General features: G+C 55.7%; 1 protein-coding gene across 1 annotated transcript in view; it reads right to left on the bottom strand.

Annotated features, from left to right (window-relative positions):
• PGM2L1 (phosphoglucomutase 2 like 1) overlaps positions 1–20,454 on the bottom strand; it is a 40,522-nt gene that overhangs the window by 10,579 nt on the left and 9,489 nt on the right. The window contains exons 2-7 of the mRNA XM_069759471.1: positions 19,064–19,231; positions 12,633–12,739; positions 12,061–12,145; positions 11,744–11,827; positions 961–1,154; positions 696–885 (exon numbers count right to left, since the gene is read on the bottom strand). Of these exons, the coding sequence (XP_069615572.1) occupies positions 696–885; positions 961–1,154; positions 11,744–11,827; positions 12,061–12,145; positions 12,633–12,739; positions 19,064–19,231 (828 nt within the window). The remainder of the gene's footprint in view (positions 1–695; positions 886–960; positions 1,155–11,743; positions 11,828–12,060; positions 12,146–12,632; positions 12,740–19,063; positions 19,232–20,454) is intronic.

Raw genomic sequence — 20,454 nt, 5'->3', positions numbered from 1 at the left:
GATCACGGGGGGGGAGCGGCGGCACCGATCACGGGGGGGAGCGGCGGCACCGATCACGGGGGGGAGCGGCGGCACCGATCACGGGGGGGAGCGGCGGCACCGATCACGGGGGGGAGCGGCGGCACCGATCACGGGGGGGAGCGGCGGCACCGATCACGGGGGGGAGCGGCGGCACCGATCACGGGAGGGGCGGCGGCACCGATCACCGGAGGGGCGGCGGCACCGATCACAGGAGGGGGCGGCACCGATCACAGGAGGGGGCGGCACCGATCACAGGAGGGGCAGCGGTACCGATCACAGGAGGGGCAGCGGCACCGATCACAGGAGGGGCAGCGGCACCGATCACAGGAGGGGCAGCGGCACTGATCACAGGAGGGGCAGCGGCACTGATCACAGGAGGGGCAGCGGCACAGATCACAGGAGGGGGCGGCACCGATCACAGGAGGGGGGGCGGCACCGATCACAGGAGGGGGGGCGGCACCGATCACAGGAGGGGCGGCGGCACCGATCACAGGAGGGGCAGCGGCACTGATCACAGGAGGGGCAGCGGCACTGATCACAGGAGGGGCAGCGGCACTGATCACAGGAGGGGCAGCGGCACTGATCACAGGGGGGACGGCGGCACTGATCACAGGAGGGGCAGCGGCACTGATCACAGGAGGGGGCGGCACTGATCACAGGGGGGGATTATTTACCAGCACGCACTCGCCTTCCTCAGGGTTCGGACATCTCACGGTTGTAAAGTTGGGGTCTGGGTCCTTCTGCTCGGGGACGGGAATCGGAGGGTTAAAGCCAAAGACGTTGAAGGCCGTCTGGACGAAATCGTGGCCGACGCCGTGGAAGGACGTGTGGACGAACCGCAGCCGCGTCTTCTGGTTCAGCTCCCTGCGGATCACACATGGGTCAGAGATAAGGGCCCCGTCTCATTTATAGGGGCCCAGTCACACGAGCAGCAGGTACCTGTGGAAGCAGAGCGTCCGGAGGTCCGCCATGTAGCTGTCGGTGATCACCTGCAGGGGGTCCCTCATGAGTGGGCTGGTGTCGGCCATGTTCACGCTCCAGGAGTCCGCCCAGGGCTCCGGGTGCTGCTCCACGCACTTCAGGATCTCACGGTCATGGGGCGCGGTGATCTGGGCGCCGTTCTCCCAGTACACCTGAGAAATAAAAAAAAAACATTTGTTATCGCTGCGTTTGTCAAAGTCTGATCAAAATATAAAATAAACAAAATCCAATCAGTACAAAGAGCAATGAGAATAAAAGACGCCAGAATTCTGTTCTTTCAGCAACAACACAAAGAAAGTGTAACAAGAGGCGATGAAAACTTCGGATCTACCCTGAAGTGCTATAAAAAACCAACTCGGGACACAAAAAATAATCCCCCACCCGACCCAGACCCCACATTATGGCTCTCGGGAAATGGCAACAAGATTATTATTTATTTATTTTTTTAATACATTTTGGATTTTTTTTTGCACCACTTCAGTGAAAAACTCCATCATGTTTGGTATACTGAGATATTTTTTTTTCACACTTTGCAGTAAATCACATGGACGGTGTGGGGTCATCTCAAAGCCCCTCAACACAGCTATGGGGACAAAAAAATAGAAACAAAAGAAATTATGACCCGGAGTTAAAGGGAAAAAATGGCACATTCAGGAAGGGGTTAATACAGCTCCTTCCCTCTCGGTCCCAGCACCTTAGAGGACGGGGTTCTCCGGGTTTAGGCCGAGAGCTCTGTGATTACACGTAGTGCAGCACTCGGCCCAGTGTTACTCTATGGGGCCGCTCACATCTGCGATTGGCAGCGAGACTCGGCTCACTCGCACCAATACAAGCCTATGGGTGTGAGTGACACCTCGTGCTGCACTCTGATATCACCCGAGTGCAGCGCGATTCCCACCGACGCTGGCAGCAGAGGAAATGGAGAAATTACCTCCTCCGTCTCCTTCATACCTGTGCTGCAATTCCCTGATGGGAGCACCGAGCACTGACACTCGGCTCACGATCACAGCAGAACAGGAGCTGAGGGTCATCTCGCATCAGATGCCATACGCTGGTGTGACTCTGGCCTTACCCCCATCATCAGCCAAAATGATCAGAGACACTAAGGGGAGAGGGATCTGGTAGAGGATCTAGGACACATGGCAAACTCTGGCTCACAGGGCGAGAATATTTAGAGACTACATGGGGCACATTATACTGCACGGAGGACTATGTGGGGCACATTATACTGCACGGAGGACTATGTGGGGCACATTATACTGCACGGAGGACTATGTGGGGCACATTATACTGCACGGAGGACTATGTGGGGCACATTATACTGCACGGAGGACTATGTGGGGCACATTATACTGCACGGAGGACTATGTGGGGCACATTATACTGCACGGAGGACTATGTGGGGCACATTATACTGCACGGAGGACTATGTGGGGCACATTATACTGCACGGAGGACTATGTGGGGCACATTATACTGCACGGAGGACTATGTGGGGCCATTATACTGCACGGAGGACTATGTGGGGCCATTATACTGCACTGAGGACTATGTGGGGCCATTATACTGCACGGAGGACTATGTGGGGCCATTATACTGCACGGAGGACTATGTGGGGCCATTATACTGCACGGAGGACTATGTGGGGCCATTATACTGCACGGAGGACTATGTGGGGCCATTATACTGCACGGAGGACTATGTGGGGCCATTATACTGCACGGAGGACTATGTGGGGCCATTATACTGCACGGAGGACTATGTGGGGCACATTATACTGCACGGAGGACTATGTGGGGCCATTATACTGCACGGAGGACTATGTGGGGCCATTATACTGCACGGAGGACTATGTGGGGCCATTATACTGCACGGAGGACTATGTGGGGCCATTATATTGCACGGAGGACTATGTGGGGCCATTATACTGCACGGAGGACTATGTGGGGCCATTATACTGCACGGAGGACTATGTGGGGCCATTATACTGCACGGAGGACTATGTGGGGCCATTATACTGCACGGAGGACTATGTGGGGCCATTATACTGCACGGAGGACTATGTGGGGCCATTATACTGCACGGAGGACTATGTGGGGCCATTATACTGCACGGAGGACTATGTGGGGCCATTATACTGCACGGAGGACTATGTGGGGCCATTATACTGCACGGAGGACTATGTGGGGCCATTATATTGCACGGAGGACTATGTGGGGCCATTATACTGCATGGAGGAATATGTGGGGCCATTATACTGCATGGAGGACTATGTGGGGCCATTATACTGCATGGACTATGTGGGCCCATTATACTGTATGGAGAGCTATGTGGGCCCATTATACTGTATGGAGCACTATGTGAGGCAATTATATTGTATGGAGCACTACGTGAGGCCATTATATAGTATAGTATGGAAGAATAAGTGGGGCATTATACTGTATGGAGAGCTATGTGGGGCATTATACTGTATGGAGGGCTATGTGGGGCATTATAATGTATGGAGGGCTATGTGGGGCCATTATAATGTATGGAGGACTATGTGGGGCACTATACTGTATGGAGGGCTATGTGGGGCCATTATACTGCATGGAGGACTATGTGGGGCCATTATACTGCATGGAGGACTATGTGAGGCCATTATACTGCATGGAGGACTATGTGGGATAGCGCTTACTGCATGGAGGACTATGTGGGATAGTGCTTACTGCATGTGTTGGGCGACACTCGCTTAGCAATGGCACATTTTTCTCACAAAACAGTCCATGCAGTTTATTATGGCATCATAAACCTGGTCATACACAGTCCATTACACTTCATGGAACACAATAGGCACCAACAGATGACATTAAAGGGAACCTGTCACCCCCCCAGGCCTTTTTAACTAAAATAGCCACCTTGTGCAGCACTAATGCTGCATTCTGCCAAGGTGGCTCTTTTAGTTCGGGTCCCTTCCACCGCTGAAATAATCATTTTTATAATGTGCCCCTCATACCTGAATTTGTCAGGGGGCAGGTCTTTTCCCCCTGACGTCACTCAGGGCCTCCGGGCGCCGCCTCCCAGCCGTCACTCAGGGCCTCCGGGCGCCACCCCATTTCCTTCCTGAACGTCCCCAGCGCCTGCGCGGTAAGTTCCCATCATGTGATGGGAGTCGTAGGGCAGCGCAAACTGCGCATGCCAGAAAAGAAAACTAACAGCGCAGATGCCGGGGACGTTCAGGAAGGAAATGGAGGTGGCGCCCGGAGGCCCTGAGTGACGGCTGGGAGGCGTTTTTGTCAGGTGGGAAAATACATGCCCCCCTGACAAACTGCAGGTGAGGGGCAAATTCTAAAATCAATTCTTTCAGCGGTGGAAGGGACCCGCACTAAGAGAGCCTCCTTGGCAGAATGCAGCATTAGTGCTGCACAAGGTGGCCCTTTTAGTTAAAAACGCCTGGGGGGGTGACAGGTTCCCTTTAAGTTGCAGCTTTAACTTAGATACTTCATATACGGCTTTAGCTCACAGTTCAGAAAGTACACCCGCCAGCCCTCCTTGACTAGTTCCCATGGGTGTCCATAGGCCGTATCAATGTCTCTAGTCATATAGCGCACACGACAATGATTTGCAGTCTCTAAACACGCTAGACCTCACTCCGTCCAGTTACCATGGGTGACCGCAGAGTTCATTACGGACCCCCTGTCAGTGCACACAGTTCCCCACACTCTGGGTTACCTTCCAGGAGCTCCTGCTCCACACGCTGGCTCCTCTTGTCAGTCCTCTCCTCCAGGTAAACTGCTGAACAGGGATCACCAACTTGCCTGGCAGGCACATATCAGTTAGTCCAGATCCTCAGACGGGCTGTAGCTCCCCCAGTGCAGTGCCATCACAGACTCTGCATATACTCCTTCCCATGTGCTCTTCAGGAAGTCCTACTCCCAGGACTTCCAACACAGGACACTGCGTGTGTTGGTCAGGACGTCCGTCCCGACCTGGGACCGTCCAACACACAAGTCTCTCAGTCCGTTTTATCAGGGATCCGATCCTACTCCCAGGATCTCCCAACACACAAGTCTTCCAGATCCAAGGCCTCTCAGTGCGCTGTTCAAGGATCCGGTCCACACACAGGACCTCCCAACACACAAGCCATCCAAGTTCTACACACTCTCCATTACAGACTCCATTGCAGGTCCATACACACGAACCATGTGACCCACACCCTGGTCACATTATGTAGTTGTAACCACTCCCATAGAGAGGTGGTGTGTGTGTGGCTAGTTCGACCCGCCCAGCTCTCATAACTATCCCTGTAAGCCTCCCTTCACAATTATACAAACACTTTGGGACTACAGGTCCCATAACAACATTATTTCAGGCTTATGGCGCAGACTCCCTCTGTAACACATACCGGCCATTTACAATCCTGCAGGTCACTGTTTCACCATCATTATAACCACAGATACGCCTCCATGCATATCCCGAGGAGCACACACAGCGCCCCCTAGCTGTAAAAGGGGTCAATGCATCACAAGGGCTATGTGGGGCCATTATACTGTATGGAGGGCTATGTGGGGCCATTATACTGTATGAAGGGCTATGTGGGGCCATTATAGTGCATGCATGGAGGGCTATGTGGGGCCATTATACTGTATGGAGGGCTATGTGGGCCCATTATACTGTAAGGAGGGCTATGTGGGCCCATTATACTGTATGGGGCACTATGTGAGGCCATTATACTGTATGGAGCACTATGTGGGGCCATTATATAGTATGGAGGGCTGTGTGGGAATTATAGTTGGGGAATCATACTGTGATGGGACACCACTTTTTGGAGGGGGGATTGATGGGGGGGGATTGATGGAGGGGGCTACAGTAGGGGCATCATACCGTGCGTGTAGAAGAATTCATTGTGGGGAAATTATACTGTGTTTGGGGGCACTTTTGTTAGCATCATACTTTATTATTCCAGGTTTTTTATCCTTTGTTATTACATACATAAATTAGGCCACTGGGCCATATGTTTTATACAGAACATTATATTCTGCTAATATTTTATTCTAAGGTCTAGTAATACTTAAAATGTACTTTGTTCGCAGGACGACCCCTTTAAATTTGTTTCCATATAAAAAAGTTTTTCTTTATATTTGATAAGGAAAAGCTTCCTCACTTGTAGATACTTCCTGTGATAACCATCAGGGGTGGCCACGACTTTGTCCTCGTGTATTGGAGCGTGACGTCCCGGCTCTAGCAGGTAGGATCTGGCTGTTCTGCCGGTATCTTGCACCCGTTCCCTCCATTATTTTTAATAGGGAAAAAGGGGGGGATTAGAATTGTGTTTTTTTCCATATTTAACCCCTTCATGACCCAGCCTATTTTGACCTTAAAGACCTTGCCGTTTTTTTGCTATTCTGACCAGTGTCCCTTTACGAGGTAATAACTCAGGAACGCTTCAACGGATCCTAGCGATTCTGAGACTGTTTTTTCGTGATATATTGGGCTTCATGTTGGTGGTAAATTTAGGTCGATAATTTTTGCGTTTATTTGTGAAAAAATTGAAATTTGGCGAAAATTTTGAAAATTTCGCAATTTTCAAATTTTGAATTTTTATTCTGTTAAACCAGAGTTATGTGACACAAAATAGTTAATAAATAACATTTCCCACATGTCTACTTTACATCAGCACAATTTTGGAAACAAATTTTTTTTTGCTAGGAAGTTATAAGGGTTAAAATTTGACCAGCGATTTCTCATTTTTACAACGAAATTTACAAAACCATTTTTTTTTAGGGACCACCTCACATTTGAAGTCAGTTTGAGGGGTCCATATGGCTGAAAATACCCAAAAGTGACACCATTCTAAAAACTGCACCCCTCAAGGTACTCAAAACCACATTCAAGAAGTTTATGAACCATTCAGGTGCTTCACAGCAGCAGAAGCAACATGGAAGGAAAAAATGAACATTTTATTTTTTTAGTCACAAAAAGGATCTTTTAGCAACAATTTTTTTTATTTTCCCAAAGGTAAAAGGGAAACTGGACCCCAAAAGTTATTGTACAATTTGTCCTGAGTATGCCGATACCTCATATGTGGGGGTAAACCACTGTTTGGGCGCACGGCAAGGCTCGGAAGGGAAGGAGCGCCGTTTGACTTTTTCAATGAAAAATTGGCTCCAATCGTTAACGGACACCATGTCACGTTTGGAGAGACCCTGTGTGCCTAAACATTGGAGCTCCCCCACAAGTGACCCCATTTTGAAAACTAGACCCCTCCAAGGAACTTATCTAGATGCCTAGTGAGCACTTTAAACTCCCAGGTGCTTCGCAAATTGATCCGTAAAAATGAAAAAGTCCTTTGTTTCCACAAAAGAATTGCTTTTAGCCTCAATTTTTTCATTTTCACATGGGCAACAGGATAAGATGGATCCTAAAATTTATTGGGCAATTTCTCCTGAGTACGCCGATACCTCATATGTGGGGGTAAACCACTGTTTGGGCACACGGCAGGGCTCGGAAGGGAAGGCGCGCCATTTGCCTTTTGAATGAAAAATTATCTCCATCGTTAGCGGACACCATGTCGCGTTTGGAGAGCCCCTGTGTGCCTAAACATTGGAGCTCCCCCACAAGTGACCCCATTTTGGAAACTAGACCCCCCAAGGAACTTATCTAGATGTGTGGTGAGCACTTTGAACCCTCAAGTGCTTCACAGAAGTTTATAACGCAGAGCCGTGAAAACAAAAAATAAGTTTTCTTTCCTCAAAAATGATTTTTTAGCAGCCAATTTATTATTTTCACAAGAGTAACAGGAGAAATTGGACCAGAAAAGTTGTTGTCCAGTTTCTCCTGAGTACGCAGATACCCCATATGTGGGGGTAAACCACTGTTTGGGCACATGGCAGAGCTCGGAAGGGAAGTAGTGACGTTTTGAAATGCAGACTTAGATAGAATGGTCTGTGGGCGTCACGTTGCGTTTGCAGAGCCCCTGATGTGGCTAAACAGTAGAAACCCCACACAAGTGACCCCATTTTGGAAACTAGACCCCCCAAGGAACTTATCTAGATATGTGGTGAGCACTTTGAACCCCCAAGTGCTTCACAGACGTTTACAACGCAGAGCCGTGAAAATAAAAAATCTTTTTTTTTTTTCCTATAAAAATAATTTTTTAGCCCCTATTTTTTTATTTTCTCAAGGCTAACAGGAGAAATCACAAAGTTGTTGTGCAATTTTTCCTTTTTTTTATGCCCCATATGTGGGGGTAAACCACTGTTTGGGCGCACGACGGGGCTCGGAAGTGAGGGAGCACCATTTGACTTTTTGAACGCAAGATTGGCTGGAATCAATGGTGGCGCCATGTCGCGTTTGGAGACCCCTGATGTGCCTAAACAGTGGAAACCCCTCAATTCTACCTCCAACACTAACCCCAACACACCCCTCACCTTTATTTTATTATTGTCCCTACCTATGGGGGGTGATAAAGGAGGGGTATATTTACTATTTTTTTTTTTATTTTGATCACTGTGATAGGTTGTGTCATAGTGATCAAAATGTACCTGGAATGAATCGGCCGGCCGATTCGGCAGGCGCACTGCGCATGCGCCCGCCATTTTGGAAGATGGCGGCGCCCATGGAGAAGACGGACGGACGGACGGACACCGGGAGGGACACCGGAGCTCGGTAAGTATGGAGGGGTGGGTGGGATCGGAGCACGGGGGGGAGCGGAGGACAGGACGGAGATCGGTGGCAGATCGTGGTCTCCAGCCATGGCCAATGATATTGCCGCATCGGCCATGGCTGGATTGTAATATTTCACCAATTTTCATTGGTGAATTATTACGATTGTTCTGATTGAAAGTGAAACAGTTGAAGTACCACTCCTCCTGTCCCTGCAGGTCGGGTGAAATTGCAGGAACGCGATCATTCTGTGACGTCACAGGTCGGACTGGCACCGACTTTCATGGCGCATACGCTGTGTCACAGGGCGGGAAGGGGTTAAACACTTTTTTTTTTTTTACACTGTATTTAATAGTCCCCTCAGGGGAGATGAAGCTACGATGATCCGATCGCTCGTGCTACACATAAAACTTCAGCCCCGCTACGTATAGAGAAAATCAATATCCCTCGGGGGTCTCCAGCAGACCCCCAACTATCATGGCATCCCATCAGCCTCGTGCACTCAGGTCACAGGAGTCGATTCCTGTGATCTGAAGATCTCGCCTGCGGGCGGCCGGGGTCAGATACTGTCCTACGATCAGGTTTCTGTGGGCTCAGCTGTACCTGTGCGCAGGTGATTGGGTACAGCATCTTATCCATCCGCACAGGCTCGAAAAATGTATGTAAAAGAAAATATATAAATATATATATCGCTTTGATTTTAATTAATAAAAATGCATTGCAGCTCTGGATGTGACTGGAGAAGGAGACGCAACTGTAAATGCAGCTCTGGATGTGACTGGAGTAGAAGAAATGACTGAGTGCAGTTCTGGATGTGACTGCAGCTCTGGATGTGACTAGAGCTTTATGCCGGTGCCCCTGTGATCCGTGTGCAGCAGTTGTACATGTTGGGGGTAGTACTCCTGTGATCCGTGTGCAGCAGTTGTACATGTTGGGGGTAGTACTCCTGTGATCCGTGTGCAGCAGTTGTACATGTTGGGGGTAGTACTCCTGTGATCCGTGTGCAGCAGTTGTACATGTTGGGGGTAGTACTCCTGTGATCCGTGTGCAGCAGTTGTACATGTTGGGGGTAGTACTCCTGTGATCCGTGTGCAGCAGTTGTACATGTTGGGGGTAGTACTCCTGTGATCCGTGTGCAGCAGTTGTACATGTTGGGGGTAGTACTCCTGTGATCCGTGTGCAGCAGTTGTACATGTTGGGGGTAGTACTCCTGTGATCCGTGTGGAGCAGTTGTACATGTTGGGGGTAGTACTCCTGTGATCCGTGTGCAGCAGTTGTACATGTTGGGGGTAGTACTCCTGTGATCCGTGTGCAGCAGTTGTACATGTTGGGGGTAGTACTCCTGTGATCCGTGTGCAGCAGTTGTACATGTTGGGGGTAGTACTCCTGTGATCCGTGTGGAGCAGTTGTACATGTTGGGGGTAGTACTCCTGTGATCCGTGTGGAGCAGTTGTACATGTTGGGGGTAGTACTCCTGTGATCCGTGTGGAGCAGTTGTACATGTTTGGGGTAGTACTCCTGTGATCCGTGTGCAGCAGTTGTACATGTTGGGGGTAGTACTCCTGTGATCCGTGTGCAGCAGTTGTACATGTTGGGGGTAGTACTCCTGTGATCCGTGTGCAGCAGTTGTACATGTTGGGGGTAGTACTCCTGTGATCCGTGTGCAGCAGTTGTACATGTTGGGGGTAGTACTCCTGTGATCCGTGTGCAGTTGTACATGTTGGGGGTAGTACTCCTGTGATCCGTGTGCAGCAGTTGTACATGTTGGGGGTAGTACTCCTGTGATCCCTGTGCAACAGTTGTACATGTTGGGGGTAGAACCCCTGTGATCCGTGTGCAGCAGTTGTACATGTTGGGGGTAGTACTCCTGTGATCCGTGTGCAGCAGTTGTACATGTTGGGGGTAGTACTCCTGTGATCCGTGTGCAGCAGTTGTACATGTTGGGGGTAGTACTCCTGTGATCCGTGTGCAGCAGTTGTACATGTTGGGGGTAGTACTCCTGTGATCCCTGTGCAACAGTTGTACATGTTGGGGGTAGAACCCCTGTGATCCGTGTGCAGAAGTTGTACATGTTGGGGGTAGTACCCCTGTGCAGCAGTTTTACATGTTGGGGGTAGAACCCCTGTGATCCGTGTGCAGCAGTTGTACATGTTGGGGGGTAGTACTCCTGTGATCCGTGTGCAGCAGTTGTACATGTTGGGGATAGTACTCCTGTGATCCGTGTGCAGTTGTACATGTTGGGGGTAGTACTCCTGTGATCCGTGTGCAGCAGTTGTACATGTTGGGGGTGGTACTCCTGTGATCCGTGTGCAGCAGTTGTACATGTTGGGGGTAGTACTCCTGTGATCCGTGTGCAGCAGTTGTACATGTTGGGGGTAGTACTCCTGTGATCCGTGTGCAGCAGTTGTACATGTTGGGGGTAGAACCCCTGTGATCCGTGTGCAGCAGTTGTACATGTTGGGGGTAGAACCCCTGTGATCCGTGTGCAGCAGTTGTACATGTTGGGGGTAGAACCCCTGTGATCCGTGTGCAGCAGTTGTACATGTTGGGGGTAGAGCCCCTGTGATCCGTGTGCAGCAGTTGTACATGTTGGGGGTAGTGCCCCTTTGATCCCTGTGCAGCAGTTGTACATGTTGGGGGTAGAACCCCTGTGATCCGTGTGCAGCAGTTGTACATGTTGGGGGTAGAACCCCTGTGATCCGTGTGCAGCAGTTGTACATGTTGGGGGTAGAACCCCTGTGATCCGTGTGCAGCAGTTGTACATGTTGGGGGTAGTACTCCTGTGATCCGTGTGCAGCAGTTGTACATGTTGGGGGTAGTACTCCTGTGATCCGTGTGCAGCAGTTGTACATGTTGGGGGTAGTACTCCTGTGATCTGTGTGCAGCAGTTGTACATGTTGGGGGTAGTACTCCTGTGATCCGTGTGCAGCAGTTGTACATGTTGGGGGTAGTACTCCTGTGATCTGTGTGCAGCAGTTGTACATGTTGGGGGTAGTACTCCTGTGATCCGTGTGAAGCAGTTGTACATGTTGGGGGTAGTACTCCTGTGATCTGTGTGCAGCAGTTGTACATGTTGGGGGTAGTACTCCGCACTCACCTTGTAGCCGTTGTCTTCCTTGCGGTTGTGTGACGCTGTGATCATGACTCCGGCCACGGCCCGCAGCTTCTGGACGGCGTACGGCTGCGGGGGAAGAGAGCGATCATTACTCACAGCGATGCTGTAACCCATGCTGAGGCCGGGCTGAGATTAGTGGCAGCTCTTTATACCGCTGCCGCTCATCGGTGCAGCAGAACGGGCCAAAACCAAGCACAGACTGCAGCAGTGAGGGTCTGCACCGCTACTATGTAGGAGAATGGGGGTAGTAGTACAGGCCTCGGTCATCTCCCACATGTCCCCCAGACTCTGGTACTCACCACAAACGGCGTGGGGACGTATCTGGAGAAGAGGTAGACCTGCACCCCCCGACTGAGGAGCGCGGCCGCTGCCAGCTTAGCCAGTCTGAAACAGAGGAGGTCACAGCACACATCAGACCTGACAGACGGCAGTGTAAAGCATGGGGGACGGAGTGTAAAGCATGGGGGACGGAGTGTAAAGCATGGGGGACGGAGTGTAAAGCATGGGGGACGGAGTGTAAAGCATGGGGGACGGAGTGTAAAGCATGGGGGACGGAGTGTAAAGCATGGGGGACGGAGTGTAAAGCATGGGGGACGGAGTGTAAAGCATGGGGGACGGAGTGTAAAGCATGGGGGACGGAGTGTAGCAGCTTAATGACACAGGAGGTGGATTACAGACTAGAAAATGCTCATTTTCTCTTACCCTCTACTGATCAGGAGTCCAATCACATCCAGAGCTGCATTCAGCAAGCAGAATAGTGATTGCAGCTCTGGTGGTGACTGGAGTATGAGACAAGTATTGCAGTGCTGCAGTGCAGTATATGGGGGGATACAGGCGATGCTTGCCATTATACCACATGCTCCTTCCTTACCTCTGGCTGCTGCAGTCGCTGCTGACTTGTGCCCGCGTGTCGTAACCGATGACGAGGCCTCGGCGCTGCAGATCCGGGAAGCTCCTTTCTAGATAGTGGAACATTCCCTGTGAGAACAGAAACTAGTGAGGACCTAAGACCTGCGCCCCCAACACCTGCCGGCCTGCGCGCCCCCAACACCTGCCGGCCTGCGCGCCCACAACACCTGCCGGCCTGCGCCCCCAACACCTGCCGGCCTGCGCCCCCAACACCTGCCGGCCTGCGCCCCCAACACCTGCCAGCCTGCGTGCCCCCAACACCTGCCGGCCTGCGTTCCCAACAACTGCCGGCCTGTGCCCCCAACACCTGCTGGCCTGCGCGCCCCCAACACCTGCCGGCCTGCGCGCCCCCAACACCTGCCGGCCTGCGCGCCCCCAACACCTGCCGGCCTGCGCCCCCAACACCTGCCGGCCTGCGCGCCCCCAACACCTGCCGGCCTGCGCGCCCCCAACACCTGCCGGCCTGCGCGCCCCCAACACCTGCCGGCCTGCGCGCCCCCAACACCTGCCGGCCTGCGCGCCCCCAACACCTGCCGGCCTGCGCGCCCCCAACACCTGCCGGCCTGCGCCCCCAACACCTGCCGGCCTGCGCGCCCCCAACACCTGCCGGCCTGCGCGCCCCCAACACCTGCCGGCCTGCGCGCCCCCAACACCTGCCGGCCTGCGCGCCCCCAACACCTGCCGGCCTGCGCGCCCCCAACACCTGCCGGCCTGCGCGCCCCCAACACCTGCCGGCCTGCGCGCCCCCAACACCTGCCGGCCTGCGCGCCCATACCAGATCTGCCAGACTGTGTGCATCCAACACCTGCTGGCCCGTGCTAAACCAGCCCCCCCCCTCCCGAACACCAGCCGACGCAAGCCCACCCCAGATCTGCTAACCCGCGCGCCCCCAACACCTGCCGGGGCGCGCCCATCCAAGACCTGAAGGCCGGCGCGTCCACTCCAGATCTGCTGGCCCGTGTATCATGGGGTCCCCAGGTGTGCACCAGTGACAGGATGGTGCACAGGAGAGCTGGGGCCTGGATTCCCGGCATCATTACTGGGCTTCTGCAGCGCCTGCTAGAGGCAAAGCAAACTTTTGTGAAGGGGGTGGAGAGGAGGCTGGGGGACCCCACTATTCCACAGGTCCTCCGGGGTTATAGGGAGCGGACGGAAGCGATTCGCCAGGATGGTGCAGGTTTTACCAAATACAGAAATGGATCCAGCAGGAACAAACGACTGCTCGCCTCCTCCCCTGCACACAGTGCCCCCTGCTCGCCTCCTCCCCTGCACACAGTGCCTCCTGCTCGCCTCCTCCCCTGCACACAGTGCCCCCTGCTCGCCTCCTCCCCTGCACACAGTGCCCCCTGCTCGCCTCCTCCCCTGCACACAGTGCCTCCTGCTCGCCTCCTCCCCTGCACACAGTGCCTCCTGCTCGCCTCCTCCCCTGCACACAGTGCCCCCCTGCTCGCCTCCTCTCCTGCACAGTGCCCCCTGCTCGCCTCCTCTCCTGCACACAGTGCCCCCTGCTCGCCTCCTTCCCTGCACACAGTGCCCCCTGCTCGCCTCCTCCCCTGCACACAGTGCCCCCTGCTCGCCTCCTCCCCTGCACAGTGCCCCCTGCTCGCCTCCTCCCCTGCACAGTGCCCCCTGCTCGCCTCCTCCCCTGCACACAGTGCCCCCTGCTCGCCTCCTCCCCTGCACACAGTGCCCCCTGCTCGCCTCCTCCCCTGCACAGTGCCCCCCTGCTCGCCTCCTCCCCTGCACAGTGCCTCCTGCTCGCCTCCTCCCCTGCACACAGTGCCCCCCTGCTCGCCTCCTCTCCTGCAGTGCCCCCTGCTCGCCTCCTCTCCTGCACACAGTGCCCCCTGCTCGCCTCCTCTCCTGCACACCGTGCCCCCTGCTCGCCTCCTCCCCTGCACACAGTGCCCCCTGCTCGCCTCCTCTCCTGCACACAGTGCCCCCTGCTCGCCTCCTCCCCTGCACACAGTGCCCCCTGCTCGCCTCCTCCCCTGCACACAGTGCCCCCTGCTCGCCTCCTCCCCTGCACACAGTGCCCCCTGCTCGCCTCCTCCCCTGCACACAGTGCCCCCTGCTCGCCTCCTCCCCTGCACACAGTGCCCCCTGCTCGCCTCCTCCCCTGCACACAGTGCCCCCTGCTCGCCTCCTCCCCTGCACACAGTGCCCCCTGCTCGCCTCCCCTGCACACAGTGCCCCCTGCTCGCCTCCTCCCCTACACACAGTGCCCCCTGCTCGCCTCCTCCCCTACACAGTGCCCCCTGCTCGCCGCCTCCCCTGCACACAGTGCCCCCTGCTTGCCTCCTCCCCTGCACTCAGTGGCCCCCTGCTCGCCTCCTCCCCTGCACACAGTGCCTCCTGCTCGCCTCCTCCCATGCACACAGTGCCCCCCTGCTCGCCTCCTCCCCTGCACACAGTGCCTCCTGCTCGCCTCCTCCCCTGCACACAGTGCCCCCCTGCTCGCCGCCTCTCCTGCACAGTGCCCCCTGCTCGCCTCCTCTCCTGCACAGTGCCTCCTGCTCGCCTCCTCCTCCCCTGCACATAGCAGTGATTTCGGCCCCTGCACACAGTGCCTCCTGCTCGCCTCCTCCTCCCCTGCACACAGTGATTTCGGCCCCTGCACACAGTGCCTCCTGCTCGCCTCCTCCTCCCCTGCACACAGTGATTTCGGCCCCTGCACACAGTGCCTCCTGCTCGCCTCCTCCTCTGCACATACGGTGATTTCAGCCCCTGCACACAGTGCCCCCTGCTCGCCTCCTCCCCTGCACAGTGCCCCCCTGCTCGCCTCCTCCCCTGCACAGTGCCTCCTGCTCGCCTCCTCCCCTGCACACAGTGCCCCCCTGCTCGCCTCCTCTCCTGCAGTGCCCCCTGCTCGCCTCCTCTCCTGCACACAGTGCCCCCTGCTCGCCTCCTCTCCTGCACACCGTGCCCCCTGCTCGCCTCCTCCCCTGCACACAGTGCCCCCTGCTCGCCTCCTCTCCTGCACACAGTGCCCCCTGCTCGCCTCCTCCCCTGCACACAGTGCCCCCTGCTCGCCTCCTCCCCTGCACACAGTGCCCCCTGCTCGCCTCCTCCCCTGCACACAGTGCCCCCTGCTCGCCTCCTCCCCTGCATACAGTGCCCCCTGCTCGCCTCCTCCCCTGCATACAGTGCCCCCTGCTCGCCTCCTCCCCTGCACACAGTGCCCCCTGCTCGCCTCCTCCCCTGCACACAGTGCCCCCTGCTCGCCTCCTCCCCTGCACAGTGCCCCCTGCTCGCCTCCCCTGCACACAGTGCCCCCTGCTCGCCTCCTCCCCTACACACAGTGCCCCCTGCTCGCCTCCTCCCCTACACAGTGCCCCCTGCTCGCCGCCTCCCCTGCACACAGTGCCCCCTGCTCGCCTCCTCCCCTGCACTCAGTGGCCCCCTGCTCGCCTCCTCCCCTGCACACAGTGCCTCCTGCTCGCCTCCTCCCATGCACACAGTGCCCCCCTGCTCGCCTCCTCCCCTGCACACAGTGCCTCCTGCTCGCCTCCTCCCCTGCACACAGTGCCCCCCTGCTCGCCGCCTCTCCTGCACAGTGCCCCCTGCTCGCCTCCTCTCCTGCACAGTGCCTCCTGCTCGCCTCCTCCTCCCCTGCACATAGCAGTGATTTCGGCCCCTGCACACAGTGCCTCCTGCTCGCCTCCTCCCCTGCACATACGGTGATTTCAGCCCCTGCACACAGTGCCTCCTGCTCGCCTCCTCCCCTGCACACAGTGCCTCCTGCTCACCTCCTCCCCTGCACAGTGCCCCCTGCTCGCCTCCTCCCCTGCACACAGTGCCCCCTGCTCGCCTCCTCTCCTGCACACAGTGCCCCCTGCTCGCCTCCTCCCCTGCACAGTGCACTCTGCTCGCCTCCTCCCCTGCACACAGTGCCCCCTACTCACCTCCTCCTCTGCACACAGTGCCTCCTGCTCGCCTCCTCCCCTGCACATACGGTGATTTCGGCCCGTGCACACAGTACCCCCTGCTCGCCTCCTCCTCTGCACATAGCAGTGATTTCGGCCCCTGCACACAGTGCCTCCTGCTCACCTCCTCCTCCCCTGCACATAGTGATTTCGGCCCCTGCACACAGTGCCTCCTGCTCGCCTCCTCCCCTGCACATAGCAGTGATTTCGGGCCGTGCACACAGTGCCTCCTGCTCGCCTCCTCCCCTGCACATAGTGATTTCGGGCCGTGCACACAGTGCCTCCTGCTCGCCTCCTCCCCTGCACATAGCAGTGATTTCGGCCCGTGCACACAGTGCCTCCTGCTCGCCTCCTCCTCCCCTGCACATAGCAATGATTTCAGCCCGTGCACACAGTGCCTCCTGCTCGCCTCCTCCTCCCCTGCACATAGCAATGATTTCGGCCCCTGCACAGTGCCTCCTGCTCGCCTCCTCCCCTGCACATAGTGATTTCGGCCCCTGCACACAGTGCCTCCTGCTCGCCTCCTCCCCTGCACATAGCAGTGATTTTAGCCCGTGCACACAGTGCCTCCTGCTCGCCTCCTCCCCTGCACACAGTGATTTCGGCCCCTGCACACAGTGCCTCCTGCTCGCCTCCTCCCCTGCACATAGCAGTGATTTTGGCCCGTGCACATAGTGCCTCCTGCTCGCCTCCTCCCCTGCACATAGCAGTGATTTTAGCCCGTGCACACAGTGGCTCCTGCTCGCCTCCTCCCCTGCACACAGTGATTTCGGCCCGTGCACACAGTGCCTCCTGCTCGCATCCTCCCCTGCACACAGTGATTTCGGCCCCTGCACACAGCGCCTCCTCTTCGCCTCCTCCCCTGCACATAGCAGTGATTTCGGCCCGTGCACACAGTGCCTCCTGCTCGCCTCCTCCCCTGCACATAGCAGTGATTTCGGCCCCTGCACACAGTGCCTCCTGCTCGCCTCCTCCTCCCCTGCACACAGTGATTTCGGCCCGTGCACACAGTGCCTCCTGCTCACCTCCTCCCCTGCACATAGCAGTGATTTCGGCCCGTGCACACAGTGCCTCCTGCTCGCCTCCTCCCCTGCACATAGCAGTGATTTTGGCCCCTGCACACAGTGCCTCCTGCTCGCCTCCTCCTCCCCTGCACACAGTGATTTCGGCCCCTGCACACAGTGCCTCCTGCTCGCCTCCTCCTCCCCTGCACACAGTGATTTCGGCCCCTGCACACAGTGCCTCCTGCTCGCCTCCTCCTCTGCACATAGCAGTGATTTTGGCCCGTGTACACAGTGCCTCCTGCTCGCCTCCTCCTCCCCTGCACACAGTGATTTCGGCCCCTGCACACAGTGCCTCCTGCTCGCCTCCTCCTCCCCTGCACACAGTGATTTCGGCCCCTGCACACAGTGCCTCCTGCTCGCCTCCTCCTCCCCTGCACACAGTGATTTCGGCCCCTGCACACAGTGCCTCCTGCTCGCCTCCTCCTCTGCACATAGCAGTGATTTTGGCCCGTGTACACAGTGCCTCCTGCTCGCCTCCTCCCCTGCACATAGCAGTGATTTTGGCCCCTGCACACAGTGCCTCCTGCTCGCCTCCTCCTCCCCTGCACACAGTGATTTCGGCCCCTGCACACAGTGCCTCCTGCTCGCCTCCTCCTCTGCACATAGCAGTGATTTTGGCCCCTGCACACAGTGCCTCCTGCTCGCCTCCTCCTCCCCTGCACATAGTGATTTCGGCCCCTGCACACAGTGCCTCCTGCTCGCCTCCTCCTCTGCACATAGCAGTGATTTTGGCCCCTGCACACAGTGCCTCCTGCTCGCCTCCTCCTCCCCTGCACACAGTGATTTCGGCCCCTGCACACAGTGCCTCCTGCTCGCCTCCTCCCCTGCACATAGCAGTGATTTTGGCCCGTGCACACAGTGCCTCCTGCTCGCCTCCTCCCCTGCACATAGCAGTGATTTCGGCCCGTGCACACAGTGCCTCCTGCTCGCCTCCTCCCCTGCACATAGCAGTGATTTTGGCCCGTGTACACAGTGCCTCCTGCTCGCCTCCTCCCCTGCACATAGCAGTGATTTCGGCCCGTGCACATAGTGCCTCCTGCTCGCCCTCTCGTCGCCCCTCAGCTTGTTTGGGAAGGTCAAATGCTAAATATAAGCTGCGTTATCAGTGCAGCGCGGAGCGAGGACAGAGTGACCCTGGACCAGGCGCAGAGCGTCATCTCCACATTGTGTAATCCCCAGCACAGGACAGCCGGCGCGGACCACACACTAGAATATTACGACTACTACCCCCAGTGTCTGCACCATGTACCTTCTCCACTCTCAGCATGCTCAGAAGAACACAGAGACGACCAAGCTCAGGCCCTTAAGTGCCGGACAATGAAGTCTTTTCGAATAGAAAGTTGTAGCTTTCTGCTTGCTGCCAGTGAATAGCAGTCTGCACCCGACACGACTCGCACACCCACCTGTGTGGTCTGTATGATAGTCAGGTCGTTGACCCTGGAGAATCCGGCCCCCATGGCGGAGCGCAGCCCAGCTGTGCCGAACGACATCCGGGAGCACAGCCGATCCCGCAGTTCCTTGTTCTTCCCGTCCTGGAGCAGCGCCTCAATCTGCCCTCTGGTTTTGGGGTTCTATCAAGAGAAGAAACTAAAGGGGGTCACTGTCAGATGGTACCCAAAAATTATAGAGATACCCTGTTATCTGATGAGGGAGCCCACAGCCAGCAACGATATGGGTCCACGATATGTAACGTGCTGCGCCTCCTCCCCATCACACCACTACAAGACTAATACTGCAGCCGCATATCCCTCCTCCCCATCACATTAAAATGGATATTATAACCTCCATACAGACGTATTATAAGACTTCACCCCAGAGCACAACCTCTATACAGGAGTATAAGACTCCACCCCCCCCGAGCACAACCTCTATACAGGAGTATAAGACTCCACCCCACGAGCACAACCTCTATACAGGAGTATAAGACTCCACTCCCCGAGCACAACCTCTATACAGGAGTATAAGACTCCACCCCAGAGCACAACCTCTATACAGGAGTTTAAAACTCCACCCCCCCCGAGCACAACCTCTATACAGGAGTATAAGACTCCACCCCCCCGAGCACAACCTCTCTACAGGAGTATAAGACTCCACCCCAGAGCACAACCTCTATACAGGAGTATAAGACTCCACCCCCCCGAGCACAACCTCTATACAGGAGTATAAGACTCCACCCCCCGAGCGCAACCTCTATACAGGAGTATAAGACTCCACCCCCCGAGCACAACCTCTATACAGGAGTATAAGATTCCACCCCGAGCACAACCTCTATACAGGAGTATAAGACTCCACCCCCGAGCACAACCTCTATACAGGAGTATAAGAATCCACCCCAGAGCACAACCTCTATACAAGAGTATAAGAATCCACCCCCGAGCACAACCTCTATACAGGAGTTTAAAACTCCACCCCCCCCCGAGCACAACCTCTATACAGGAGTATAAGACTCCACCCCCCCGAGCACAACCTCTCTACAGGAGTATAAGACTCCACCCCAGAGCACAACCTCTATACAGGAGTTTAAAACTCCACCCCCCCCCGAGCACAACCTCTATACAGGAGTATAAGACTCCACTCCCCGAGCACAACCTCTATACAGGAGTATAAGACTCCACCCCAGAGCACAACCTCTATACAGGAGTTTAAAACTCCACCCCCCCCCCCCGAGCACAACCTCTATACAGGAGTATAAGACTCCACCCCCCGAGCACAACCTCTCTACAGGAGTATAAGACTCCACCCCAGAGCACAACCTCTATACAGGAGTATAAGACTCCACCCCCCCCGAGCACAA

This window comes from Ranitomeya imitator, chromosome 3 (assembly GCF_032444005.1).
Source record: "Ranitomeya imitator isolate aRanImi1 chromosome 3, aRanImi1.pri, whole genome shotgun sequence".
NCBI lineage: Eukaryota > Metazoa > Chordata > Amphibia > Anura > Dendrobatidae > Ranitomeya > Ranitomeya imitator.
This window is presented reverse-complemented; position numbering and strand designations above follow the sequence as displayed.